General features: G+C 49.6%; 1 protein-coding gene across 3 annotated transcripts; it reads left to right on the plus strand.

The window, feature by feature from the left end:
* RHPN1 (rhophilin Rho GTPase binding protein 1) lies at positions 1-25,513 on the plus strand. 3 transcript variants are annotated; one of them, XM_014880438.2, is made up of 15 exons: positions 4-235; positions 7,721-7,839; positions 11,893-12,021; positions 14,132-14,207; positions 14,426-14,503; positions 15,466-15,590; positions 15,983-16,149; positions 16,591-16,778; positions 16,906-17,062; positions 19,149-19,268; positions 21,075-21,269; positions 21,505-21,581; positions 22,309-22,455; positions 23,263-23,421; positions 23,512-25,513. In XM_014880438.2, the coding sequence occupies exons 1-15, from the start codon at positions 146-148 to the stop codon at positions 23,707-23,709; spliced, it is 2,025 nt and encodes a 674-aa protein (XP_014735924.1). In that variant the 5' UTR covers positions 4-145; the 3' UTR covers positions 23,710-25,513. The 3 variants fall into 3 exon arrangements, with proteins under 3 accessions (XP_088036305.1, XP_088036311.1, XP_014735924.1); XM_088180179.1 differs by having other exon boundaries at positions 1-235; positions 23,263-25,513; XM_088180185.1 differs by having other exon boundaries at positions 1-235; positions 7,724-7,839; positions 23,263-25,513.
* Positions 25,514-27,209: the final 1,696 nt, after the last annotated feature.

Raw genomic sequence — 27,209 nt, forward strand, 5'->3', positions numbered from 1 at the left:
AAACCCCCATTTAGGACAAGCCTGGGATCTGGACCCCTGTGGGACTAAAGGAGGGGTCGCCCAAACCCCGCTGTGAGCTCAAGCAGGAGCCCCCCCAGCTCCAGCCCCCCATTCCCAGCCTGTGGATGTTGCATCCCTGGAGGAGATGATGCCCCCCGAGGAGGAGAGCCCGGATGGGGACAGGGACAGTGGCCTCGTCCTCCTGCATGGCCCGAAGAGCGGCAGCACACGCAAGGTGAGGATGGGCTGGGGCTGGTGCCATATCCCTGTCCCATCCATAGGGATGGCTGTCCCCATGGATGGGAGCACAGGGACATCCAGCCCTGCTAGGGGTGGAAATGTTGTTCTGCCCCATAAACAGCCCTAAACAACTCCCTCCCAGCTCCTCGTCCCTAAAACTCCACTCTTGAATCCCATCTGTTCTGCTGGCTCCATCCCCAAGCTTCCCAGTGCCTGCTTTTCACTTAATTCCCAATATTTTGGTTTTTTTCTTCCTTGTTGCCTGCGGGAAGCTGATCCAGCAAGGTGGTGCTTCCCGAGGAGTTTTTTTCCTTGGGAGGAAAGTCGGGATATGCAGGAGAGATGGGGCTGATTGCTCTGCTGGCATCTTTGTTTAATTAGCAACAATTGGGATGGAATCAGTGGGAATTGTCCTCAGGCTGCCACTAGTCCCTGATTTCTTGGGGTCATGAGAGCAAGAAAACGTGGAAAACATTCAATTTTGGGGTCTATTTAAGTGTTTTTTCCCCCTGAGATCCAATGGGATAAACCAGAAGTGAGTTCACTCCATAATCTGAGCTCTTCTTGCAGAAAGTCCTAAAACACCCCTAAAAAAAAAAAACAAATCCCAAATAACCAAGAAAACCAAACTTTGGAAGGTTTGTTGTTTATTTTTTTGGTGGTTTTTTTTTTTTTTTTGCCCTGGATCAATCTGATCTGGAGTCACTTGAACCTGGGCTGCAGCTCAAGGGGTTGCAACCTTAAACCAGGTCGGGGTTTAACTGGGGGCCTTGTCTAAGGAGCAGGTGCTGCTCGTGAGGGAAGATTAACAGGAGGGATTTGGGACTTTTTTTCCCCAATTTTTTTCTCTTTGGGCCTGGAGAAAAACATGGAAAATATTACCAAGCTTTGGAGGGAGAACTGGGCAGGGCATCAGCAGCCTCTGTCATAATATGATTGTTTTTTAATTAAAGCATCAGAATGCCTGATCACCTCTATCACTTTATTTTTGTTATTGTTTAAAATAAATTATCAATACAACCTTTTCCTGTTGTTTTTATCACCCTGACAACATCAGGAGCGTGGATCTGTATTTTCTCCCTTGCAGGGGATCCTGAATGCTGCTGAAAAAGTGATTTTTAATCCTTTTTTTTGCCAAGTTTTCTGTCCTAGGAGTGAAGACTTAATCCACCTGTTTCCTGCTGGCACCTTGCCCTGACTCTGTGCCTCCCTCACCTCCTCAGAGCACTTTCACCCTCCTAAAATTCAATTTTTAGCTGCAGTTGGTGCTGTTTAAAACCCCCAATCCCCCAGATTTTTATTTCTACCCCTGGGTTTATTTTTTTCTTCCTCTTGCTGACTGCATGAACCACCAGTGAGGCCACTTGGGAAATTTAAAACCTTAATCCTCCCCTCATTTGTTCAAAGGCTCTGTGATGTAACCATATTCTCAATAAAAGGTTTTAGAGGTTTTAGCTGCTCCTGTCTCCCACAGAAACCCAGCTCAGAGCCAGGGTGCTCCACGAGATTAATTCCATGATAGGGAATTTCCTATCTAAATAGGTTTTCAGGGAGTAAAAACTCACTTTATGTCACTTCTTGCTTGTCTTATAACAGCTCATATTAATTTCTTAAATGCTTCTGGCTGGGAAAAAAAGGAAGGAAATGTTGGATAACCATGGGGAAAAAAAAAAAAAGAGAGAATTTCCAAGCCTGTTTTTGTGTGTGGAATGATTCCCTGGCTTTTGTTTTCCTCTCTATCCCATGGGATAATGTGGCTAAAGCAGAGTTACTTGGCCACTTCTCCTGTGCTGGCCTGACTCAAAAACTTGTGGATTCCAAAGAGGAATAAAAATTCCAGCTGACAGCTCTGTGAAAATGCTTTTAAGACCAGCGTGGTTGTGGGACTAAAGCAGGTGCTCAGAGTTATCCTATTCCAGGCTTTCCAGCTGCTGCATCATCTGTGCTCTTGGATACTTCCTGTTTGGAGGAAAAACTCTGTGTTAGGAAATGCTGCTGAGAGGGCTTGGAAATAAATCATCCCTGGGTTGTTTTTTTTTGGTTGGTTTTGTTTTTTTTTTTTTTTTTTTTTTTGGAGTGGGAGATGATATAGGTGTTTAGTGGGAAAAATTTATGGGGTTGAGGTTGGAGCTGCAGACCATGGGGCTGGGATCATGGATTGTGATCCAGCTTTGGGCACCAAGGACAGGAGGATGTGGAGCTGCTGGAGCAGATCCAGAGGAGGCCACAGAAATGTTCCAAGGGCTGGAGCCAGGATGGGAGAGCTGGGAATGTTCACCTGGAGAAGGATCCAGGGAAACCTCAGAGCCCCTTCCAGTGCCTAAAGGGGTTCCAGGAGAGACTTAGGACAAGGAATGGAGGGACAGGACACAGGGAATGGCTTTAAACGGGAATAGAGTGAGATTTGATGGGATATTGGGAAGGAATTCTTGGCTCTGAGGGTGATGAGGGGCTAGAATGGAATTCCCAGGGGATGTGTGGCTGCCCCATCCCTGGAGGTGTCCAAGGCCATGTTAGACAGAGCTTGGAGCAACCTGGGATAGTGGAAGGAGTCCCTGCCCATGGCAGGGGGTGGAATTCCATGATCTTTAAGGTTTCTTCCAACCCAAACCATTCCATGATTCCATCATCCCCTCAATATCCCTTTTCCTGGCACGAAAGGGTCTCCATGTGCTTCTCCACACCCATGGCAGTGATCCAGACTGGCTGAAGTCCTGCTTCCCTTCCTTCCCTGTCCTTGGCAATGGGAAGGTGGGGCTGCCTGTGGAGCTGAGCTCAGCACCTGCTGATCATTCCTCTTCCCACATTATGGATGTCTCGAGTCTCCATGCAAATTAAACTTCCTGAGTTTCTCTGTGGGCATTCCCCAGTTCCCCTAATTGGGAGGAATCCTGGTGGTGACTCCTTTGTGGCCAAAACTGGTCTTGGACTGGCCCAGCTTGGTCCAGTCTCAGGCAGCTGAGCTGTGGAGCAGCTTCTGGGATCCAGCCAGATTCTCCCAGTATCTCCAGGAGCTTTTCCTGTAATTCTTGCTGGGGCTATAACTCCCAATTACCAACCCCATCCTCATTTCTCTGGAGAGATCCATGCCTGGATTTTACCAGTACATTCCTGGTCTGTGCCAGTTCTTCAGGAACTGCATCTCCATTTCTCTCTTCCTTGAAACTTGAACAGCACTTCCAAGAATCCCAGTTTTCCCTCCCCACATTTCACTTAATATCCTTCAGTTTCGCTTTTCCTCTGTTACTTCCAGCTACAAAGGAGCAGGAACAATCTCTTTGTCATGGAATTACCCTTTGGACTCAGTGGCTTCCAGCTCTTCCTCCAGGTGATTCAGTTTGTCCCTAGTGCTGGAAAACAGCGTTGTTTTTGTCACTGAGGTCACAAATCACTCTCGGGGTGTGGCTGTCACCCTGGAGTCACCCAAAGCTTCATGTCCTGGGGATGGGAAGTTCAAAGTCTATCCTGAGCAAACATTCCCTTAGGACTGATAATTGCTGCCCTGAATGGACCCTCTGGAACTGGGAGAGGTGGATGGAGGTGAAAAAACACCCTTGAGTCATTCCAAAAAGTTCCCTGTAAAGATAAGGCTGGAGAATCCTTGATGACCTTCAAAGGGGAGCTCTTGGTCTTGATTCCCTCTGGAAATGGTCATATGGAATCTTTTTTCCCCTCACGTGAGAGCCTGGATTTTTTGATTCCATTATCACTTCCACGTGAGGGATTTCCCCTGATTTTTATGGCCCTCAAGAGCCTTTCCCCAATAAAATCATATCTTATTGGAATGGACTCATTGGGATCACAGAGTCCAATTCCTGACCTTAATCCTGCTTTGTCACGGGTGATAAACATCAGAGCTGGCCACACCTCACTCATTTTCACGGATTTCTGATCCATTATTCCCTGTGTACAAATAAAAGCTGCTGTTCCATGGCTCCTCCACAATTTGTGGAAGATTTCTGTTCTTATTCTTCCTTTAAACCAGTAAGGAAAAGTCTGTTTCTCTCCAGAACCACTTCTTAAACCCCCAAATTCCCTTTTCAAGGTGTCCCCAGGTGCACCCCAAAGCCTGGATGAAAGAGCCCCTATTTCTTCTGACCTTACAGGGCTGACCTCAAGAGCTTGAGCAGAGAAGAATTCAGTGAGGAAAATCCCTTTTGGAACCTAACAGTGGGATTTTAGGGGGATTTTTTTTCCCCTTTATGTAAGTCACGCTTAAATCCCTGGAAACTCATTCCGTGGATTTTAGTTTTCAGTTGGAACTCTGACAGGAAAAACTTTGGGATCCTTTGAATTGTTGGAAGGTGGAATGCTCTTCCCTTGATTCCTTATTTTCCTCATTTTTATTTGGATTTAAAGGTGCTTTTTTTATGCTTTCCTGGAGCCAAATTTCTTTCTTGCTCCAAGATTTGTGGAATTAGAACATTTCTGTGATGCTCCAGGAGCTCCTGCAGATGAGGCTTGGTTGTTCCTCGTGGAATGATGTTTCTATTGATCCATACAAGCCAGGGATGATTTTTTTGGGGGATCAAGGCAGAGCCTCTTGAGGGAAAATGCACAACAATCTCTTATTCCTGCACTTTGCCAGCCTCATAAATGTTGAGGGAAACAAAATGTGTGGAGATCACAGGAAATGCTTCATCTTGAATTCCTGACTTAACCTCACGAGGCTTTGGGTTTCTATCAGGGGGCTCCTGCTTTTCCAGCACCTTTTTGCTGCTGGCTTAGGAGCCTGGATAGGGATTGAGAACTTATCCCATTAAATCTGATGGAAAATCCAGGGGAAAAACCCTCACAGCTCCATGAAGAGCTTTAGTTCTTCCCAGCAGGAGAAGTCAAATCAATTTGCTAAATCCTTTCATGGCTCCTACAGAGAAGAGGTTTTAACCCTCTTGGAATATCTCGTGGAGCCATCCCAGTGTCTTCTGCATCCCACTCCTTTCCTTCCTTCATTATTGGTGCTTTCCTTCCAGAAAAGAATCTTTATTTTGGCTTTGGATAATCCTTCTACTTGTACCTTTTTCATCATCCCACCTCCACTTCCCAGGCCTCTTCCTTCTGTCTCCAGGTGGTTTTTGCTCCTTTTCCCCGCAAAAATTCCCTTTAAATCCTCTGGCTGCTTCCAAACAAACCTTTACCAGAGGTGGAAAGGACTCCAGGGTGCTGGAATTTGCAGGAAGAGCTGGCGTTGGAGAAGAGAAACTTCCCACTTGTTGAGCTTTGCATGGATTTCTGTGGCTCTGGAGGCACAGAGAGGGAGCCTGGAACTGTCTCGTTTGCATATATTTGGATAAATTTGCATATGTTTGCCTGTGGATCTGTCAAGCTTTCGGAGACCTCATCTTGAAATTTGAAATTAAACCTTGAAATTTAAATGAACACCTAATCTTGGTGTTGATTTCCTGATCCTTTCTCCTTTTTCCTCTGATTCCTAGATTTTTTTTTCCCTAGGGAGTCAACAGGCTGGATTCCCTTCAGGACAAATCCAGAAGTGGCAATTTTGGATTAAACTTTCCTCTATTTGCTCCTGAGTGTTTCAGACCCAAGATTTATGCAGCTGTTGGGGTGTTTTCCTCAAATCCCACTGCTTTTCCAGTATCATTGGGATCTTATGCTTCCAGCTTGCTCCTTTCATCAAATTCAGGGATCACTGTAGAGCATTAATCCCACAGATTATGGACCAGCTGGAGTCACTCTGATTCCTCAGTCTATGAGGGAACAATTAGGAGCTCCAATTTTTCTCTTAAATGAAAATCCCAATATTAATCCCAGACCCTTTTCCAAAGAAAGCAGTGCTCAGTGGATTTCAAATATGAGGAATTAATTTTAAGGAAGCTGAAGTCTATGGAAATGCAAAATTTTCCATTTCCTCCTTGCCAGGTCCCACCAGAGAGGGGATCAATCATTCCATGGAATTATGGAATGGTTTGGTTTGGAAGGGACTTTCAATATTATCTCATTCCATGGGCAGGGACACCTTTTACTATCCCAGGTTGCTCCAAGCCCCCTCCAGCCTGGCCTGGAACACTTCCAGGAGCATCCACAGCTTCTCTGGGAATTCCAAGCCAGGGAAGGGGTTGGAATGAGATTATCCTTAATGTCTTTCCCAACCCGAACCATTCCATGATTTTGGGATCTTCCTGTGCTTTTCAGGCTCAGAACTTTCCATGCCCTTAAACTTCCCAGTTTTGTGCCTTCTCAACCAAGGATTTTTTTTTTTTTTTTTTTTAAATCCATAGATCTTCCAGAGGCTCATTCCATGCCTCTAAATCTTCCATTGCACAATAGGAATCGTCCCCACTTTTATGGCCCTGGATTCAGGGATGTTCCTCATGGCAGCCCCATTCCCCGAGGCATCCCATAATAACCCTGTGAGCCAGAGGGAGATTTGGTGGCTGCTATTTCCTGAAGTGGGGAATTCAGCATGTTTTCCCTGTCTGCAGGAATTCCGAGGCAGAAAGGATGGGATCAATTTAGTGCCGTGTGCTCCTCATTCCTGCAGCCCCGTGAACTCCTGACTCCCTGTGCTCCACATCCCGGAGATGGCATTGGGATCACATTTCTTCCTGAGCTTTTGGGGTCATATTGAGCTCATGTCCAGCCCCCCTGGATCTTGGCTCATGTCCAGAGTCTGGGAAGGGGATGTGGAATTCCTGTTCAAGGCTGAGTTCAGGGAAAGAAATCCCTGTTGGCAGCACATGGGATTGGGGAATAAAATGGTTACTCCAAGGGCTGGGGAGGGTCTGGGGGGGGGGGGGGGGGGGGTGAGAAACTCAACATGACCCGGCCAGGTGTGCTCACATTCCAGAAATTCCCAGTGGCCTGGGTTCATCCCACAGCATGGGCAGCAGGAAAAGGGGAATTCTGCCCCTCTGCTCTACTCAGGTGAGATCCCACCTGGAATTCTACATCCAGCTCTGGGGTCCAACATCAGAAGGACCTGGAGCTGCTGGAGCAATTCCAGAGGGGACCACTGAGGTCACCCAAGGGCTGGAGCCCCTCTGCTCTGGAGCCAGGCTGGGAGAGCTGGGAATGTCCAGCCTGGAGAAGGGAAGGATCCAGGGAGAGCTCAGAGCCCCTTCCAGAGCCTAAAGGGGCTCCAGGAGAGCTGGAGAGGGACTTGGGACAAGACATGGAGGGACAGGACACAGGGAATGGCTTTAAATGGGAATAGGGTGAGATTAGATGGGATATTGGGAAGGAATTAGCTGTGAGGGTGGTGAGGGGCTGGAATGGAATTCCCAGAGAAGCTGTGGCTGCCCCATCCGTGGGAGTGTCCAAGGCCAGGTTGGAGCAACCTGGGATAGAGGAAGGTGTCCTTGCCCATGGAAATGGATGGAATTCCATAATCTTTAAACTCCCTTCCAACCTAAAGCATTCCGTGACTTTGGGCTCTGAAAGTGCACAATTTATGGATCTGATGGATTTCTTTGAATCCCAGAACGTGGATTTGGGATGAGACCCTGTCCTTATCTCTCAGCAGGGCTGTGACCCCTTTGCCCAGACCCAGCGCAGCAAACTCCAGCACCGCAGGGCCCGGATCAACCAACAGATCAACAAGGAAATGAGGATGAGAGCAGGAGCAGAAAATCTCTTCCGGTGAGTCCTGATCCCCTGAGCCTCCCCCTGCCTCTGGAATTTGGTTGGAGACAGGAGCAGAGTCTTGATATCCAAGATTCAGCTGATGGGAGGTTGTTAAAAAAGCAGGATGGGAGCAGATGGGATAAGGGGGAATGAATTTGTGGCTGAGGTTGGGCTTGGGATGCTGAGCTCCAGCCTGAAAATCCAGCAAGTGGATCCAATGGATATGGAGCTTTTAGAGTGAGTCCAGATGTTCCAAGGGCTGGAGCCAGGCTGGGAGAGCTGGGAATGTCCAGCCTGGAGAAAAGGAAGCTCCAAGGAGACCTCAGAGCCCCTTCCAGTTCCCAAAGGGACTCTAGGAGAGCTGGAGAGGGATTTGGGATAAGAAATGGAGTACCAGAACACAGGGAATGGCTTCCCACTGCCAGAGGGCAGGGTTAGATGGGATATTGGGAAGGAATTCTTCCCTGGGAGAATGGTGAGGGGCTGGAATGGAATTCCCAGAGAAGCTGTGGCTGCCCCTGAATCCCTGGAAGTGTCCAAGCCTAGGTTGGATGGGGCTTGGAGGAGCTTGGGATAGGGAAAAGTCCCTGCCCAAGGCTGAGGGTGGAACTGGAGATTTCTGCAGATCCACCCCAAACCATTCCATGAAATCCAGCTTTAGAATCATAAATAGAAAATCCCTTCAGGATTGAATCCAGCCATTCCCCCAGCACTGCCAAGGCCACCACTTGTCCCCAAGTGCCACAGCCACAGGGATTTTATCCCAAGAATAACTTTTTCTAGCATCTTCTGTGTTTATTTCATTTTTCCTTAATATTTTGGAGCACATTCCAGGCTAGGTGGGTCTTTAATATTAAAAAAATCCATAAATCTGCCTTAAAATACCTTTAATTTAATGCCTTACATTTTTTGGGAATATTTTCCCAACTTGTTGATTGTTTTTATCCCAACTAAAATAAAATTAACTTTCCACTTTGGAACTGGAATGATTTAACACCAGTGGAATGTTCCTGTTGCACCTGGAAGAAGGGGATAATGGTTGATCCATTAAAAAAAATGATGTTTTCCTGGGGGATGAGATCCCACTGCTCCATCTACGCTGCTGTGCCTCACTTAATTAAGGAAAAAAAGCCACAGAATCCCAACTTCTGCCTCTGCTGTGTTATAGTAGAAAAAAGAAAAAGGAGAGAAGTGTGCTGGCTCAGCAGAAATCAGCCTGGTTTTGGTTGGAATTGGAGCTGTGGGAAGAGGGGAGTGAGGAAAAACGGGATGCAAAACACATCTTAATTATCAGGGAAATGCACTGAGGGGGCTCTTTTTTTGCTGGCTCAGGACTTTGGATGTCCTTTGGAGCAGCCACTTTCCCTCCCTCCCTGCCTCCCACAAATCCAGCTGAGTAATAAAGTTGATTTCTCGGCATTCCTGTGCTCCAGGCTTATGAAACTTGGGAAATCTCGGGGTGGGGGGAGAAAAAGGAATAATCAAGCTTGAAATTAAGGGAGGAGGAGGGAGGGGGGATTATGTTGCAAGTCTAAAGTTATTGCTTCAAAATTAAAGGTTTGTGGTGCATTGATAAAATTCCTTTGGATCTTTAGCCTGGTGCTGATGGAAAAAAAACTGGATTGTCCAGCCTGGAACAGTTTTGAGCTGAATTTGTTAGGATTTTGCCTTCAAATTTAAAGACAAACTACCCCAAAGGTTGGAAAAAATTATCCTGTTCAGCCTTTCCATGTCTTTTCCCAGAAAAGTTGGCAGGAATGGGGTGTTGGAAAAAAGAAAATCCATGTGATGTTTGCTCAGTGGATTTGTTTGCTGGGTAAATCAATGGGAAGAGCCAGAGCAAAGCTTTTCCTTCCTTGCTCAAACACTGGGATGGAGTGAAGGAATGGGGGAGATAAAAATGTCCAGGATTTTGGAAAGAAAGAAAAATAAATCACAAAATAAATCCCAGAAATTCCCAGTGTCCCAGGTTCATCCCACAGTGTGGGCAGCAGGAAAAGGGGAATTCTGCCCCTCTGACCTGCTCAGGTGAGATCCCACCTGGAATTCTGCATCCAGCACTGGGGTCTAAAGGCAGAAGGACCTGGAGCTGCTGGAGCAGATCCAGAGGAGGCCATGGAGCTGCTCTGAGGGATGGAGCCAGGCTGGGAGAGCTGGGAATGTCCAGCCTGGAGAAGAGAAGGATCCAGGGAAACCTCAGAGCCCCTTCCAGAGCCTAAAGGGACTCCAGGAGAGCTGGAGAGGGACTTGGGACAAGGGATGGAGGGACAGGACAAGAGGGAATGGCTTTAAATTGGAATAGGGTGATATTAGATGGGATATTGGGAAGGAATTCTTCCCTGTGAGGGTGGTGAAGGGCTGGAATGGATTCCCAGAGAAGCTGTGGCTGCCTCTGGATCCCTGGAAGTGTCCAAGGCCAGGTTGGACAGGGCTTGGAGCAACCTGGGATAGTTCAAGGTGTCCCTGCCTGTGGCAGAGGGGTGGAATTCCATGATTTTGAAGATCCTTTCCAACCCAACCCATTCCAGTATTATTTGCTGCATGTGGCACTTGCAGGTACCCCAGGAAAGCTTTTACCTGGTAACAGATTCCTGACAAAATCATGGAGCAGATCCTGCTGGAAACTGTGCTAAGACACCTAGAAAATAATCAGGGGCCTGCTGAGAGCCAAAGAAATTGTTGGCAGCTGGGAATAAGGAGGGAAAACTCTCTTTAATCCATATGGGATGAAAATCAGACCAACAGTGTCCTGGAGGTGTTGGGATGTGTGGGGGATAAATAGGAATTAAATCCTGGTTTATGTGGAAACAGAGGGTGATGCTGCCTGGGGAATTGCAGGAATGCTGAAGGATTTTTCAGTGGAAGCAGCCACAGGGATCTTTGGATGTGCTGTGGTTTGGCTTGGTTTGTTTAGAATCCAAAAATTCCTTGCTCTTGGAAAATCGTGGCAAAGGGGAGGCAGGAGGAGACTGAACCACCAGATTTTCAAAGGAAAACTCTGGAGCTGCTTCTGCTGCCCTGAATCAGGACAGGGCAAGACCCAGAAGGATTCAATCCATAAAAAATCCATGTCAAAGGCAATACTCTGGAAAAGCTGGAGGGAAGCAGTTTCCTGGTGGAGCAGGGCTTGTCCATGTATTGTTTTCTTTGGATCCCAGCGTGGTTCAGCAGCCAGAGCCCCTTTCAGCTCTGGGTTATCTTTCCCTGCTTTCCTTTGGAGGAGATAAGCAGGGAATAATCAGCCTGGGAGCTTGTCCTGCTGGGGACAGCTGGAATCAATCCCTGGTGTTTACAGCTCCTGCCAGGAGCAGGGAAGGGAGGGCAGGAGCTCACAAATCCTTTCTTTTCCGCAAGGATTCTGTGCACCCAAATGTGAGTTTTTTCCTCCTCAAATCCCACTGTTTATTTGGGATGGGGGAGCACCTGGACTGGTCACAGCCAAAGCTGAAGCTGCACTGGAGGTGAAGTTGGAATGGGCAAGGGGAAGGTGGTTCTGGAGCAGGAATTCCTGGATGCAGCACTGCAGTGAGTTTTACCTGGGCTCAGCCTTTACCTGGATGTTCAAACTTCCCTAATCCTGAAAGGCTGGGAGAGCTGGGAATGTCCAGCCTGGAGAAGAGAAGGGTCTAGGGACACCTCAGAGTCCCTTCCAGTGCCTAAAGGGGCTCCAGGAGAGCTGGAGAGGGATTTGGGACAAGGGATGGAGGGACAGGACACAGGGAATGGCTTCCCACTGCCAGAGGCAGGGATAGCTCAGATATTGGGAGGGAATTCTTCCCTGTGGCTGCCCCTGGATCCCTGGAAGTGTCCAAGTCCGGCTTAGATAAGGCTTGGAGCAACCTGGGATAGTGGAAGGTGTCCCATGGCAGGAGCTGGAATGGGATGACCCTCAGAGGTCCCATCCCACCCAAACCTTTCCATCATCACCTGGAGAACCAGAGGCACAATCCTGTGGGAAGGTTGGGCTCGATGCACGTGGATTGGCACGGCTGGATAACTGAACCTGGAGTGGAAAAAAATAAACTCATGGATAAAAAGAGGGAAATTTGATCCATTGGTTTCTTGCAGGGCCACCAGCAACCACAAGGTGAAGGAAACAGTGGCTCTGGAGCTGAGCTATGTCAACTCCAACCTTCAGCTCCTGAAGGAAGAGCTGGAAGAGCTCAACAGCAGCGTGGACGTGTACCAGAATGACAGGTGGGTCTGGGAAGAGCAGCCTATTCCCTTGGGATTTCACTTTTCCCACTGTTAAGGAATTTTTCTGGGAGCAAGGCTCCTCTGGTCTTATCCTCCCTGCTCTGTCCCATGGCTGAGGGTTGGGATGACCTTTAGAGGTTCCCAAACCTTTCCATGGTCAGGGACCACGAGGTGGTGGCTGGAGGATAGAGAGGATTTGGGCATGGGCCAGAATTCCTGAAAAGGGAATATCAGTGATTCCCTTCTAGAGCTGCAAGGTGAGAAAAAAAATCAGCTTTTCCTAGGGAATGTTTTGGGATAGATGGAGCATCCTTTGGACACTGATGTCCCAGAGCAGGAGGAATAGGGAAGAAAGAACCATCTTCCCTTGTATTGTCCCCCTTTCCTGATAATCCCACCAGAGCTCTTCCCAACAGGATGTTTTGGTGATGGGAATCACCATGCCTGGAAGTGTCCAAGGAATGACTGGATGTGGCACTCATTGCTCTGAGCTGGGTGGGATTGGTCACAGGTTGGACTCGATGATCTTGGAGGTCTTTTCCAGCCTAAATGATTTTGGGGTACTGGGATTTTTTTCCTCCTTTTGCCTTCCTGAGGTGGGTGGGGTTGGATGGCAGCTGAGGTGTTGTGTGGGTGACATGGCTGAGGGATGGGATGGGATGGGATGGGATCCAGAGGGACCTGGATAAGATCCAGATGAACCTCATTAGGTCCAACAAAGCCAAGTGCAACATCCTGCACCTGGGACGGGGCAATTCCAAGCCCAAATCCAGGCTGGGGGGCTGAAGGGATGGAGAGCAGCCCTGAGGAGAAGGGTTTGGGAGTGTTGGTGGATGAAAAGCTGGAAATGCCTCATCCATGTGCACTCACATCCCAGAAATCTCCCCTGTCCCAGGCTCATCCCACAGCATGGGCAGCAGGGAAATGGGAATTCTGCCCCTCTGCCCTGCTCAGGTGAGACCCCACCTGGAATTCTGCATCCAACTCTGGGGTCCAACAGCAGGAGGACGTGGAACTGCAGGAGCAAGTCTAGAGGAGGCCATGGAGATGCTCTGAAGGCTGGAGCCAGGCTGGGAGAGCTGGGAATGTCCAGCCTGGAGAAGGGAAGGATCCAGGGAAACCTCAGAGCCCCTTGCAGTGCCTGAAGGGACTCCAGGAGAGCTGGAGAGGGACTTGGGACAAGGGATGGAGGGACAGGACACAGGGAATGGCTTCCCACTGCTAGAGGGCAGGGAGAGATGGGATTTTGGGGAAGAAAATCTTGGCTGTGAAGGTGGTGAAACCCCTGGAATGGAATTCTCAGAGAAGCTGTGGCTGCCCCTGGATCCCTGCAAGTGTCCAAGGCCAGGTTGGATTGAGTTTGGAATAATCTGGTCCTGTGGAAGGTGTCCCTGCCCATGGCAGTGAATGAAAATGGATGATCTTAAAATCCCTTTCCAACCCAAACCATTCCACAATTCCACATTTTCATGTCCATCCACGTGCTTTTCCAGGCACATTCCCTATCAGGGATGCTCAGTTTTCCTAATTTGCCACTTGCTTGCCCTGGTTTGAAAAGAAATCAGGAGCAGCAATAACAACCCCAAACCCTGCCCAGGCCAAACAAAAACCCCTTTGTTTATTCCAGGCATTGGATTCCATTGGAATTCTCGTTAGGGAATGAGCAGTAATGGCTTTCTGCACTAATTATAGCTTCTGGAGCTGTTTGTTCCAAGGAAAACGTGGGTGAAAATTCCCTGTCTTGTTCTCCTGGTTTTCATAACTTCCTTTGCCTCTTTTCTTCCTTGATTAATGATTAATTAATGAGTTATCAGCAACTTTGGGGCATAATGAGAGGGGGCTGTTGTGTTGGTGAGGATTTGATCCTGCCTTGCCTACCCAACATCCAGGATTCCTCTGAAAAGCAGGAGCTGGAAAAATGATTTGGGTTTTTTTTTTTTTTGCACCTTTCCTCTTGTGCTGCCATTCCCAAATCTTTTTGGGAAGAGTATTTTCTTAATAGGAGCAGCACAAGCCCAGGGCAAGGAGCTGCTTCCTTTTAATCTCCAACCCACAGGATCCATCCAAGATTTTTAATCCAACCACCAAACAGGTTCTTGTCTTTTTCCAGTGAATCCATCAGTGTTCCCATGATCCCTCTGGGACTCAAGGAGACCAAGGAGCTGGATTTGCTGGTACCACTCAAGGTGAGCTTTGGGGTTTCATTGATCAGTGCTGAAACAGCTGAAATTCATTTTTTAGTTTGGAAAAGCTGCCAAAAATAAATTCACGGAGGGGAACTGGAGGAGGTTATTACTTAGTGGAGGTTTCCTTGTGGGCAGAAAGAAAAAGTTCTTGCACAGAATTGCCAGAAATCTCCCTTTAAAGCATAAAAATCAGGATTTTCTCCTGTTTCCCAATCCAGGATTTCATCAGTGAACACTATGGAGAGGAGGGTGTCCTGTTTGAAAAGGAAATCAAGGAATTCATGGAGCTGCGACAGGTTGGTGTCCCTTGGCTTCCAAGGTTTGGCTTGTCCAGGATCACTCCTTGGAGATGCCACTTTTCCTTTGGGGGAGTTCCCCTCATCCTTTCTCCAAATTCCTTATTTATCCTTGTATTTCAGGGTTCAGCATTCCCATGCTGGAGCACCTTGGACTTGGTTTATAGGTTCCAAAATATTACAGATGATTCAGGAATTGTTCATTTCTCCTGTCCTCAATTCCCTGCTGACCTACAAATGAGGAGTAATAAAATTTATAATACAATCATCATCTATGAATATTAATTCACTCCTGAATTAAGGGGTGTACTTAAGGCTGAACAACTTCTTTCTCTCCAGGTAGGCCTTGGAGAAAAGGAAATTTCAAGTAGTCTGGGAAAGGAGGGGAAAAAATCGTGTTTACTCCTTAGGATTTATAAAATCAGAATTTCCATGAGTTTTCCCAGGCTGCTGCTTCCACATTTGGGTGTCCCAGCACCCAGACTTTCCCCATGGATGAATCTCAGAATCATGGAATGGTTTGGCTTGGAAAGGCTTTTAAAGATCATCCAATTCCATCCCCTTCCATGGGCAGGGACACCTTCCACTATCCCAGGTTGCTCCAAGCTCCATCCAGGCTGGACTTGGACACTTCCAGGGATCCAGGGGCAGCCACAGCTTCTCTGGGAATTCCATTCCAGCCTCTCACCACCTTCACAGGGAAGAATTCTTTCCCAAAATCCCATCTCTCCCTGCCCTCTGGCAGTGGGAAGCCATTCCCTGTGTCCTGTCCCTCCATCCCTTGTCCCAAGTCCCTCTCCAGCTCTCCTGGAGTCCCTTCAGGCACTGGAAGGAGCTCTGGGGTGTCCCTGGAGCCTTCTCTTCTCCAGGCTGGACATTCCCAGCTCTCACTCATTCTTTGAGGGCTCTCAACCTGTCCCAGGGAGCTTTTCCCACCCACGTCTCCTCTGCCATTCCAACAGGCCATGCGCACCCCGAGCCGCAACGAGGCCGGATTGGAGCTCCTGATGGAATATTACAACCAGCTCTACTTCCTTGACAGCCGCTTCTTCCCTCCCACCAAAACCTTGGGTGTCTTCTTCCACTGGTGGGTGCAGCTTTCCCTGTCCCACTTGAGTGGGGAAGGGAGTGGGGATCCAAATTTCCACGATGGAATCTCTGCCGGGGCTGCTGGACACCAGGATCTGGATTTGCTGTCGCCTTGGGTGGGTTAATTTGGGGAGGGAGAGGGAAACACAAATCCCATGAGATGTACCATGATGGGAATGGTGCCTGCAAGCCCACCTGAGCACTGAAAACCCTTCAGGCTCCTCCTGCATCCATGGGGATCATGGAGTGGTTTAGGTTGGGAAGGACCTTCAAGGTCATCCAGTTCCAACACCCTTTCCATGAGTGAGGACGCTTTTTGTGGCCCATGACGGGGACACTTTGGGGACCATGTACAAGGGGTGGGCAGCTGTTGACTCTTCCCTTCTTCAGGTACGACTCCCTGACGGGGGTCCCATCCCACCAGAGGGCTCTGGCCTTCGAGAAGGGAAGTGTCCTCTTCAACCTCGGGGCGCTGCACACCCAGATCGGAGCGCGGCAGGACCGCGCCTCCCTGCCCGGCCTCAACCAGGCCATCGATGCCTTCCAGAAGGCAGCTGGTAAGTGGCTGCACCTCTTCCTTCCTCTTCCCAGGAAGCTTTTCCCAAAGTGGGAATAATCCAGAGAAGCACAGGAAGGGGTGGGGGCAGTTGTAGGAAGAAGCGTCTCCAAGGGATTACAGGTGGAGCACGAGGTTGGCTCCACGTCGGTTGGGTGGGTTGGGAAGAGGAGTTGGGATGATCCAACAGCCACCCCCAAGGATGTCCCAGCTGTGGAGAGGAGAGATGCTGATCCATCCATTCCAGAGCCTGGAACTGGGGTCACCCAGGGCTTTAGACAAGAAATTGGGCACAAGGATGGCAAGGGTTAGACCTCAGATCTTCTTACCCACCATCAATAGTAAGATGTTTGATGTTCTTGGAGGGAAACCTGCCTGATCCCAAATTTTGGTTCTCTTCCTCACAAGCCTTGTAACATCCAGGAGCTTTCCTCTCCTCCAGGTGCCTTTAACTACTTGAAGGAAAACTTCTCCAATGCTCCCAGCCTGGACATGAGTGCAGCCTCCCTGACCATGCTGGTGAGGCTGATGGTGGCCCAGGTCCAGGAGTGTGTCTTTGAGAAGATGACCTTGCTGCGTGCCCAGAACGACTTCCTGACCCGCCTGCAGCTGGCTCAGGAGGCAGCAAGGGTGAGGATTTTGGGAAGGGAGAGGATTTGGTGGGATTTTGTGCTTGGCAGAACCTTCCAGGAGAGCACAATGTGCTGTCACTGTCTCCTGAGGCACATCCTGCATCCCATCTCTTTTCTCTTCCCAGGTGGAAGATGTTTATTCCCTGGTGCACCAGACCATGAGCCAGCCCCATGTGAAGGATTATGTTCCCTTCTCCTGGATCACCATGGTCCAGGTCAAGTCAGAACATTTCAAAGCCCTCTCCCATTATTTCGCTGCCATCGCCCTCTGTGACTGCCCTGGTGAGTGTCCAGCCTGCAGGGAGCTTCCTGCTCATCCAAGTACTAATTCCACATTACTCCTGGGTTTTGGGGAGGGATTCCCCAAAACAGAGGTTATGGATACAACACCCAAAGTTTTTTGGAATGCTCTGAGATGTGGATCTTCTTTATGGACTCAGCAATTCATCCCCAAGCCAGATTTTCCCACATTTTTGGTTTCCATAGGGAAAAAATCCTAAGAAGGGGAGGAAAAAGCTGCTGGAGGGATGTCACCTGCTGTCCCCTTTGGGGCTGGGTGGGGAAATCAGGGTCACTTGCCTGCCAGCCTCAGCCCAGCATCCTTTGGGTCACCTTGTGCTGGGCCAGCCGAGGGCTTCAAAAATGAAAAATAAATCCAAAAATACCTTGGATCTAACTTCCAGCCTCATGGATGGATGTCTTGGGAATCTCAGGGTGGTGGCAGCAAGGTACACACGGTTCCATGGAGTCACTTGGAGTGTGATGTGACCCTTGATCTCTATCTGTGCCACCACCAACACCCTGAGGGCAATTTTGGGATGGAGCAGAGGATCCGGGGGTGGGCAGCAGATGTTCCTGGTGACTTTTTGGTGCCACCTGGGGGCTGGCTGACAAGCTTTTTGAGGGCTGGCTGCCAAAACCAGCACTGTGACAGTGACACCAGTGGCTGCCAGACTGTCCTCACACCCTCCCCCACTCCAGAGCCTGCCCAAAATCTTCCTTGTCCCGTGTGGGTGTTACAGAAGCTGGATTAAGCAAGGGGATGGGAGAGAGGGAGATAATGTAGAGCTGGAAGGGCTTAAAGATCCAAAGAGGAGAGGATGATGATGGAGATGTGATTCTATGGGGTCCACGGGGCAGGGCAAACATTTCCCCTAAACTTTTTGGTGTTCTTAGGCACTGTGGGAAGCAGAAATCTGCAGGAGATGCCTAATTTTGGAAATTTTTTTTGCCTGTTGGGATCTCATGTTCCTGTTCCCACCTCTCCCTTGTCAGAATAACAAATCTTTTGCTTTCATAACCAGCTGGGAATAAATTCCTTACTCTGCAGTTTGATCCCTCAGGGATGCTGACTTGGCAGGAGCTGGCACAGGGAGAGCCAGCCCTGGAGCTGCCAGTTCCCAACCCTCTGGATCCCTGTGCTCACCAGGCTTTGGGATCCTCTGTTTGGAGCAACAAAACTCCCTGGAATATTCTGGGTTGTTTCTTATCCCACTCTCTGTCCAGGGAAAGGGGCTGACATGCAACCCTGAGTGAACCAAAGAGGATTAGGAACAGTTTGGGCTAGAAAAAAGGGTTTAAAGAGCCTAGTGTGGGGGTTGGAGAGCCTGGGAGAGCTGCATCCATCTCTGATTTTCCATGGACTGTCCCCCTTGGTTGCACTGTGGGCTGGAGAAAAGGTTCCAGGGAGACCTTAGAGCCCCTTCCAGTGCTTAAAGGAGCTCCTGGAGAACTGGAGAGGGATTTTGGACAAGGAATGGAGTAATGGGACACAGGGAATGGCTTCCCACTGCCAGAGGGCAGGGATAGATGGGATATTGGGAAGGAATTCTTGGGAAGGTGGTGAGGGACTGGGATGGAATTCCCAGAGAAGCTGTGGCTACCCCATCCCTGGAAGTGTTCAAGGCCAGGATGGATGGGGCTTGGAGCCAAGTGGAAGTGTCCCTGCCCATGGAAAGGAGTTGGAATTGGATGGTCTTGAAGGTCCCATCCAACCCAAAGCATTCCATGATTCCCTGGTTTTGTTGTCTCATTTGTCCCCATGTCAGTGACCTCCAGGTGAGGAAATCCCAGGGCTCTCTATTCCTAATCCTGCTTCCACGTTGGAGCAAAGGAAGGCAGGAAAGAGGGGGGGGGGAAAGTTTTGTTCAGGAAAAATCCTCCCCTTAACTTCTGATCCTGGTTCATCCCTGACTGGGATCATCCCAGTGCCCCTCCATAATTCCTTGCAGGCTGTGCTTGGATGACAGGAAGGTGCTGCCAGGGCCACCTGAATGTGGATGGGACTTCCTGGTCCCCTTGTCCCCACTGCCACACGGGGCTGGATGACCTGTCCCTAATCCCATCCCCATCTGTTTCCTCCCCACAGCTCCCTCAGATGCTGAGCTGCTGGAGCAGGAGAGGGCTTTCCTGCAATTCCATGTCACCATGCCTGAGGGGCCATCACTTCGTGTCCTGCTGCAGGATCCCGAGGAGAGGAGGAAGCTGGGTGAGCACAAAATCCTGGATCCCATCACCATTCCCACAGATTATGAGATTTTTAGGGGGATCTCTCCATAAAAAGAGGAATTTCCCAGGAAATTTCTTCTCCTGGGAAGCAGGAAAGCATCACAATCCCCTTGAGGGTGTGAGGACCAGCTCATGGTGCTTGTTCTAACCTGTCCAGCTCTGACAGGAGAAATTCCAGGTGTTCCAGGCCAGGTAAAGTCACCCAACACTACAGAGAAATCCATAGGGAGATTCTGGAAGCTCCTTGGTTTGGGCTGACTTGGCTGGAAAACAAGACACAGCAGATGCTCAGGGGGTGGCTTTTTCAGCTGCAGCGAATTCTTGGGAGACAAGAACTTCTTCCCATGCGGAATTTCAGCTCCAGGGAAAGAACAGACGCTGCTTATTCAGCTGAAGTCGTGTTTTGGCAGCCCCTCCTCGACAGAGCTGCATCAAGAGCAAACTCAGCACTTGGAATTTGGGGTGTTGTCTCCCCCAGGAGCTCTTTTCCCTCCTTGCACACTTGTGGAAGGAGGCAGATCCCACCAGGAATGAGTTTGCAAAATCCTTCAGGATGCTCAGTCAGATTTCACTGGAAACCTCCAAATAAACCCCAAAATCCCAGTGGTTTATGGTGATACCACCCCAACACCCTCAGATGTGGTTGGCATCAGCTTTTCCAGCTCTGCCTGATTTTTCCTGGGGAAAACGGGCTCTGTTCAACTTTCCTGGTAAAAAATAGATGTGCAGGCACCAAGCTCAGCTTGGATTTGGTTTACAGGAAGGGAAAAACTTGGAGAGGTTGTGGATCTCCATCCCTGGAGGTGTCCAAGATCAGGTCAGACAGGGCTTGGTGCAACCTGAGATAGTGGAAGATGTCCCTTCCTATGGAAGGGGGTTGGAATGAGATGAGCTTTAAAGTCTTTTTCAACCCAAACTGTTCCATTATTCTATTATTATTATTACTACTAGTATTATTATTACCCACAATTTCACACTTTATAGATTTGATAAAAATTCTCAGAGGGAAAGTCTCCTCTCTGTTTTCCATCCAACTCCAAAACATTCCCTCATTTGTTAAGTTCCTCTGGCTGTGAATTCCGGGAGTCTGGAGCACACCTCATCTCCCTGGATGCTGTTGCCACCGTGTGTCCTGAGCGTGAAATGCCACAGGCACACGTGTTTCCATGAGACACGCGGAGAGAGCTTTTCTGGGAGTTCAGCCTTGGATACGGCTGCCTTGGTTGCAGTTTCCCACGGAGGAGATTCTTTGCGTTGATATCCGTGGGTCACTGGAATTTCAGCTCCTCTTTCCCGACCGCTTCCATTTCCCGAGGGTGGGAACACGTTGAAGGCAAGTGCAGAGAAGCAAAGAGCAGAGGATGGAGAGCAGGACCTGCAGGACGAGGAAAAGGTTTAGCCTAGAAAACAGGGATGTGTTGCACCTTCCCAAGGAGGACGGGGCTGGGTTGTTCTCCACGTTCCCATTCCCGAGGGATCCGAGGCGATGGAGGGAAGTTAATTTGCTCAGGAGATTGAGGTTAAGCGTGAGGAGGGACGTCGGGGGTGGTTTTTCAGGAACATCTGCCAGCTCCGGCGTCAGGGGAGCGAAGTAGGTCACCCTTCAAGGTCCCTTCCCAGCCCTCCATCAGCTGGGACCGACCCCATTTAGGGCTGGGAACGTGACTGGGCTGTCCCTGAGTCACAGCAGGGTGGTGGCACCGCTCCTGAAATCCGTGGGCAGCCGAGCGGGAACGGCGCCGGAGCTGCTGCTCCGTCGGGCTCAGCTCCCTCTGCTCCCTCACAGGCAAAGCTCACCTCAAAAAAGCCATCATGAAGCACGAGGAGGCCATGAGGATCCATGGATTGTGCAAGATCCTAAGGAAGATGGATATCCTGCAGGAGGTCCTGTCCTTCGCCCACAAACGCTCCCTGAGCAAATATTCCGAGATCGACCACGAGGAGGATTTCTTTGAGACGGGAGAGGCTCCGGACATCCATCGTGAGTGGGGTTTTTTGGGTTTGTGGGTGGGGAGGGGGTTTGTGGGTGGGAAGACTCCACAGGGAGTTCTGCTGTGGACAGAGGACTGGATGATCCCTGACTTCCAATCCAAACTATTCCAGGATTTTAGGTCCTGGCTCTTAGGGGGTCACATTCTCCCTCTTTGGGACAGCAGCAGCTGCCCCAGCTGCCTGAGGTCATCCCCTGTCTGTGCTTTTTCTCTCCCTCCCATCAGCCAAAACGCACCAGAAACCCGAAATCAAATCTCCAAACTTCTCCCAGGTGAAGGTGACTGACCTCTTCCACAGGCTGGTACGTACAGCTCCGGGAATGGGAATATCCCAAGGGAGCAGCTGTCTCATCCTCCTCCCCTGCATGCTCTGCTTGCTTGGATTCCTTCCTCCTGCAGCCTCTTCTCCCTCTCTCCGGTGGTTTTCCAAGGAGGAGCAGCAGGAGGAGGGCTGGGATCTGTCTCTGTGGCCCCTAAATGGGTCACAAAGCTCCTCCAGTGACAGGGGAGCAGGCACAGGAATTTTGGGTGGGCTTTTCCCAAGGGTCCCTTGGGAAGATGGGTTTTGGTGCAGGAGGCACCAGGAGATCCCCCTGGAGCTTTATCCCCGCCCTCTTTAGGTGTTTGGTGTCCTGGGAGCAGAATTGGGATTCAGGACAGTGGTGGGATCATGGCGGGGGTCATCCCCTGAATACTCCAGGGAGGGTTTGTGCATCTCAGCCCCAGGGCAGGCAGGAATATCCTGCTCCTGTGGGAATGGAAAAGCAGGAAAAAGAGGGGAAAATAGGAAAGAACTGGGGAAAAGTGACCCTGAAGTGGTGACCTGTCCCACCACCCTGCTCCTGGCCACCCCCAGATCCAGACAGCCTCAACCCTCATCATTTCTTCTTGGATGATGGGATTGTTTTCCCTGCAAAAGACAGGATTTCTCCTTCTGCCCCCTCCCCATCCCTGGAATTGGGGTTTTTACAAGGCTGCACAATTCCAGGGAGTTGAAAAGGTGCTTTCCATGTTTCTGCCTCATCCCAGGGCCCCCTTTCCGTGTTCTCAGCCAAGAACAAGTGGTACCCAGCTCGGAGAGTCCACCTGATGAGAGGAGAGAACGGCTTTGGATTCACCCTGCGAGGAGACTCCCCCGTCCTCATTGCCGGGGTCATCCCGGGGGGCTGTGCTGCTGTGAGTATCCCAATTTCTTGCTATTCCCATGGGAATGCCAGAAGGGAGCTGCCCAGAGGGATTCCAGGTGTTTTTAGGTCTTAAAACAGTTCAGGAGGAGACTCATCCCTGCTGGAGCACAGGCTGGGGTTTGCAAGTGGGCGTCAGGAAATGATTAAGATTAATTTTTAGGAGATAGCTAAGGGGAAAACATGGAATTTTGCTCAGTTTTTAACTGCTGGAAGCCCATCCAGCCCCCTTGTCCCTCGTGTTGGGATGTGACAGTGGCTGGAACAAGATGGCACGTCCAAAAAAACAGGGGCAGCTTTATTTTCCCTGGTGGGATGCCCTAAGGGTCTCCCTGCTCCCTCAATACCAACCCATCCATCCACATCCCACCATCTCTGGAACAACAATCTCCCCAAAGATTGGGATGTGGACCAGGGATGGTCCATATCTGAACCAGAGTTGTGTCTTTTCCTCAGCCTGGAGAAGAGAGGGCTCCAGGGAGAGCTTGGAGCCCCTTCCAGTCCCCAAAGATGTCCAGGAGGGCTGGAGAGAGACTTGGGACAAGGGGTGGAATGCCAGGATGAGGGGGAATGGCTTCCCAATGCCAGAGGTTGAGGTTAGATGGGATATTGTGAAGAAATTCTTGGATGTGAGGGTGGTAGAGGTGGCCCAGAGAAGCTGTGGCTGCCCAATCCCTGGAAGTGTCCAAGGAGCAACCTGGGCTAGTGGAAAGTGTCCCTGGTGGGACCGGATGATTTTGAAGGTCCCTTCCAAACCATTCCAGGATTCTCTTTGCACGTTTTCCCTCATTCCCTGCAGGAAGCTGGGCTGAAGGAGGGGGACTACATCATCTCAGTGAATGGCAAAGACTGCAAGTGGTCCAAGCACGCTGAGGTTGTCCAGCTGCTAAAGAGCACCGGGAAGGAGGGGGTGGACATTGGAGTCATCACCCTGCAGGGCTCGGAATGTCCCAAAGCTGTAAGTCACGTCCCATGGGAAACCAGAGAATTCCATGGAGCTCTGCGTGCTGCCCTGGCTTCACTTCCCCTCTCCACCTTTCCCAACCAGGTGGACAGGAAGGCAGCAGTGATGTCCTCGGGATCTGGGATGCTGAAGAGCAACAAGGAGAACAGCAGGAAGAGCCTGATGAACAGCAAGAGCGCCAGCACGCTCCTGGTGTGGAGCAAGAAGAGCAAGAGGAGCAAGAAGAGCACCTACAGCGGTGTCCCCTTCACTGCTGTGGGGGACAACGAGGCCATGTACTGACCATGCTCCATGGAGCTCCAGGACTGGCTGCCTGGGAAGCTTCCCAAGCCTGGCTGGGCTGTGAGGACTCCCAGACCCGGGAATGCGCCGCTGGTCGGATCCGCGCCGAGAGGTGAGCGAGGCACCTCCACCTCCCAGCTCCTGTGTCCAACGATCCCCCTCAGTCTGGGGGAAACTCGGGTTTATTGTTAATTTTGGGATTTTTAATTTTTTTTTTTTTTTTTTTTTGCTGTCAAGGGGGTCGGGGGGGAGCTGTGCTAAAGCAGGGCCTGGTTTGTGTCTTCTGCTTGGCCAAAGCCAGCCCCAGACATTAAAGCTAAAGTGTCACCTTCTGTAGCATCTCCTGGGCTTTCTCTGCAAGGTACAAGGTGGAGCTGCTCTCCAAGAGCTGCTGGAGGAGCTGAATCCTTCCAGACTCCTCTTTTTTGGGAGAGAGGACAGCACAGGCATCAATGACTTGTGGTGATCCCATCACAGGGTCCAACCCAGGCAGCGTCTCCCAGCTGGGGCTATCCCAACAAAACAGGATGGTTTGACCATTTTTAGTGCTTTTGGGGTGGTGTTTTTGGGGAATGAACCCCTATCCTGGCTCAGAAAATCCAGCCCAGCTGCCCAGCCAGATTCTTTGGAAGAAAAGGGAAGGACTTAACGTGCAGTTGTTGTCTGGCTTTTTTAATCAGGAGACGTGGATTGCCCTAAATATTCTGTGAGGAGATTAATAGCTAAGAGCCTTGGGGGGGTTTATTTTTCCTGGGAGGAGATTAAAATTCCAGGAAGATATCTCCTCCAGATTATTAAACTCCTAAATTTTTGCTACTGTTGGATCTCGCACATGTTGCTAATTCCCTGACTCTGCTGTCAGCATTCCTGGGCTGGCCTGATGCATCCAGGCATCTTGGTAATTGTCCTGGAAATGCTGGGAGACTCCAGATCCACAAAAGAGATTGGCAAAATTTCCTCCATCCTGTTTCTGCCTGGTGAGTTATTTTTTTTCTGAACGCTGAGGAGCTGTGTGTTCTTCTGTGTCTGGATGATCTTGGGAGGTAGGAAATTCCCTTGGGAGAGATGGGGTTGTATTTTTGTACTTTTTAAGGAATTTTTAGGGGTGGTTTGAAGGAACAATGAGATCTTGCAGCCACAGTGCCCCCTGGGATTGTGACTTCTAGTGGCTCCTTGTCCATTTTCCAGACTCTTAACCCTGATTTTATTTAAGGAAATATTCCAGGAAAAAAAACCAAGTTGGACAGGGTTGGAGCAACCTGGGATAGTGGAAGTTGCCCCATGGCAGGGGGACTTTAAGATCCCATCCAAGCCAGCCCATCCTGGGATTTTGTGAGCTCAAGGAGGGGTTTTTAGCTCTGCTATCAGCCAGGAGGCCTCTCCATAGCCAAAGCATCACCACACCGGATTCCGGATCCGCCTTCCAGCACGGGGCCATCTGTAGCAGCCAGGCTTCCCACGTCATCTTCCCGGCTGCTTGGCGTGGGAGCAGGATGGAAAGGAGGGGGTGGGGTCACAGAAAAGGCCACCTTGCCCTTAAAACATCCTAAAAAATGTGGGATGCCACCACAGACATCTGCGAGCTGGAGAAGGATTTATTTAGGAGAAGCCGTCGCGTTCCGCCCGCGTCACCCAACCCCGGCCTTGGCAAAGGGGTTGTGTTTTGTGGGATTGGGATGATTTCCCTAATTCCAGGGTTTTATGGTGGGCTTGTTTTGTTTTTTGTTTGTTTGTTTGTTTGTTTTTTTAATTTGTACATGGATTCTCACCTTTTATGGATTAAAAAGCACTGATTCAAACCCGATTTGTAGCATTTTTGTTGGGAATTACGGATGCACCACCCATGATGGGAAACAAATCTTGGCTGATCCTCCTATCAAGAGTCAATTCTGGGTTATTTTTACACAAATCTGGAGCTGTTGAGGTTGGGAGAGATCCTCTGGATCTCCAGGTTGGACTGCTCCAAGGTCCCAAGCATCCAAATTAAATTTGAGCCATGATCTCCTTCTCCAGGGGGATGCAATGGGCAATGGTGGCTTTGTCACATGAATTCATGGAAATCATATGGGAAGTGAAGGGTGGGACTCAGGTTGGATCCCTTGGGGGCTTTTCCCCTGAAAAAAAAATAAGGGAATTGGTCAAGAAAGGAATTTTTGTTTCACACAGCAGGTTTTAAGCTGCTTTTTTGGTTCCATAAAGGGTATCCAATCCCTTTTTTTGGAAGAGTTTATCAATGGGAATTTGGGCTGGAAAGCAGCAAATCCTTGTCATAGGACCCCCTATTTTCCCTTGGGATCTGGATACCACCTCCCCACCACCCTGGGAGGATGACCAAACCCATGGATTTGGGGCTGGATTATGGGAACACACATCCCACAGGAGAAAGATTGGTTTAAACCGCCTTAAAATGGGAAAAAAAACAAGGCTGGGACTTTCAAAATTGGATTTATTTAAGGAAGGTGGTGGGAGCTTTTTTGTCCTGTCTACCAAGTCAGGGTTGAAACAGCATCCAGCTTTTTTTTGGGGGATCATAATTTTGGAATTTAAGGAGTTTCCCCTTCCATCAGCCCTCCTGTGCCAGGTTTTGGAAGCCACCCACAGTGAAGTTGTTCTGCTGCAAAAGATCCTTTTCCCACCCACGTTCAGTGGATGTGGGAAACTCGTGACTCTGGAGCCAGGATTGCCTCCCCCTCCAGTGACGTGTGCTCAGATGGGATCCGTGCTCCATCAGCAAGAGCCTGGTGCCCCTTCCCTCCTTCCTGAAATTCATGGAGCTGGATCTTTCCATGCTTGACCAGGAGGCAGAGAGGTCCTGTATGATAAAACATGATCAAAACCATAAAAAATAGGGCAAAAATAACTTTACATTGACCAAGAAATTGAGGTGTCTCTGTCCATGCAGAGAGGAGCTCCAGGGGAATCTGCAAACAAGGAATGTTTGGATATCCTGGACTGGGACCAGTTCATGCAGCTCTTATGGGCAGAGAGGACATGGAAAGAGGATTTTTTTAATCACTGATGATTTCCAGGGCCTTTGAGTCAGAAAACAGCCTGGAAATCCCGTGCTGGAGATCCTGGCAAAACCATGGGATTCACCCGAATTTCCTGATTTTCCTCCTCTTGGAGCTTCACCCTCCATAATAAAAATCTCCCAGCCCATGGACCAGCCCTTGCAGCGTGGTGGGAAGGGGATTGCATTCCCTCCTTCATTAATGACACAACACAAGAGGAGAAGGTCCCTTCTGTGGTGTCCTTGTCCCTTCACATCCCATTTGGAGCTGTTGCTGGCTCCAAATCCATGCTCCTGCCTTTCCCTGGGGATAACAGAGGGAAAAGATCTACAGGGTTGATGTGGATTTGTGGTGGGACACTAGAGCCAGGACAGGTGCTCTCACTGCTAATAAATCTAATAAATTTGGAATTTTTTAGAGAGATCAAGTGCTGGAGCTGCCTCCAACCACTCCTGGTCGAGGAGCAGTGGGATCGTGTCAGGAGTGGGA

This window comes from Sturnus vulgaris, chromosome 1 (assembly GCF_052056855.1).
Source record: "Sturnus vulgaris isolate bStuVul1 chromosome 1, bStuVul1.hap1, whole genome shotgun sequence".
Taxonomy (NCBI): domain Eukaryota; kingdom Metazoa; phylum Chordata; class Aves; order Passeriformes; family Sturnidae; genus Sturnus; species Sturnus vulgaris.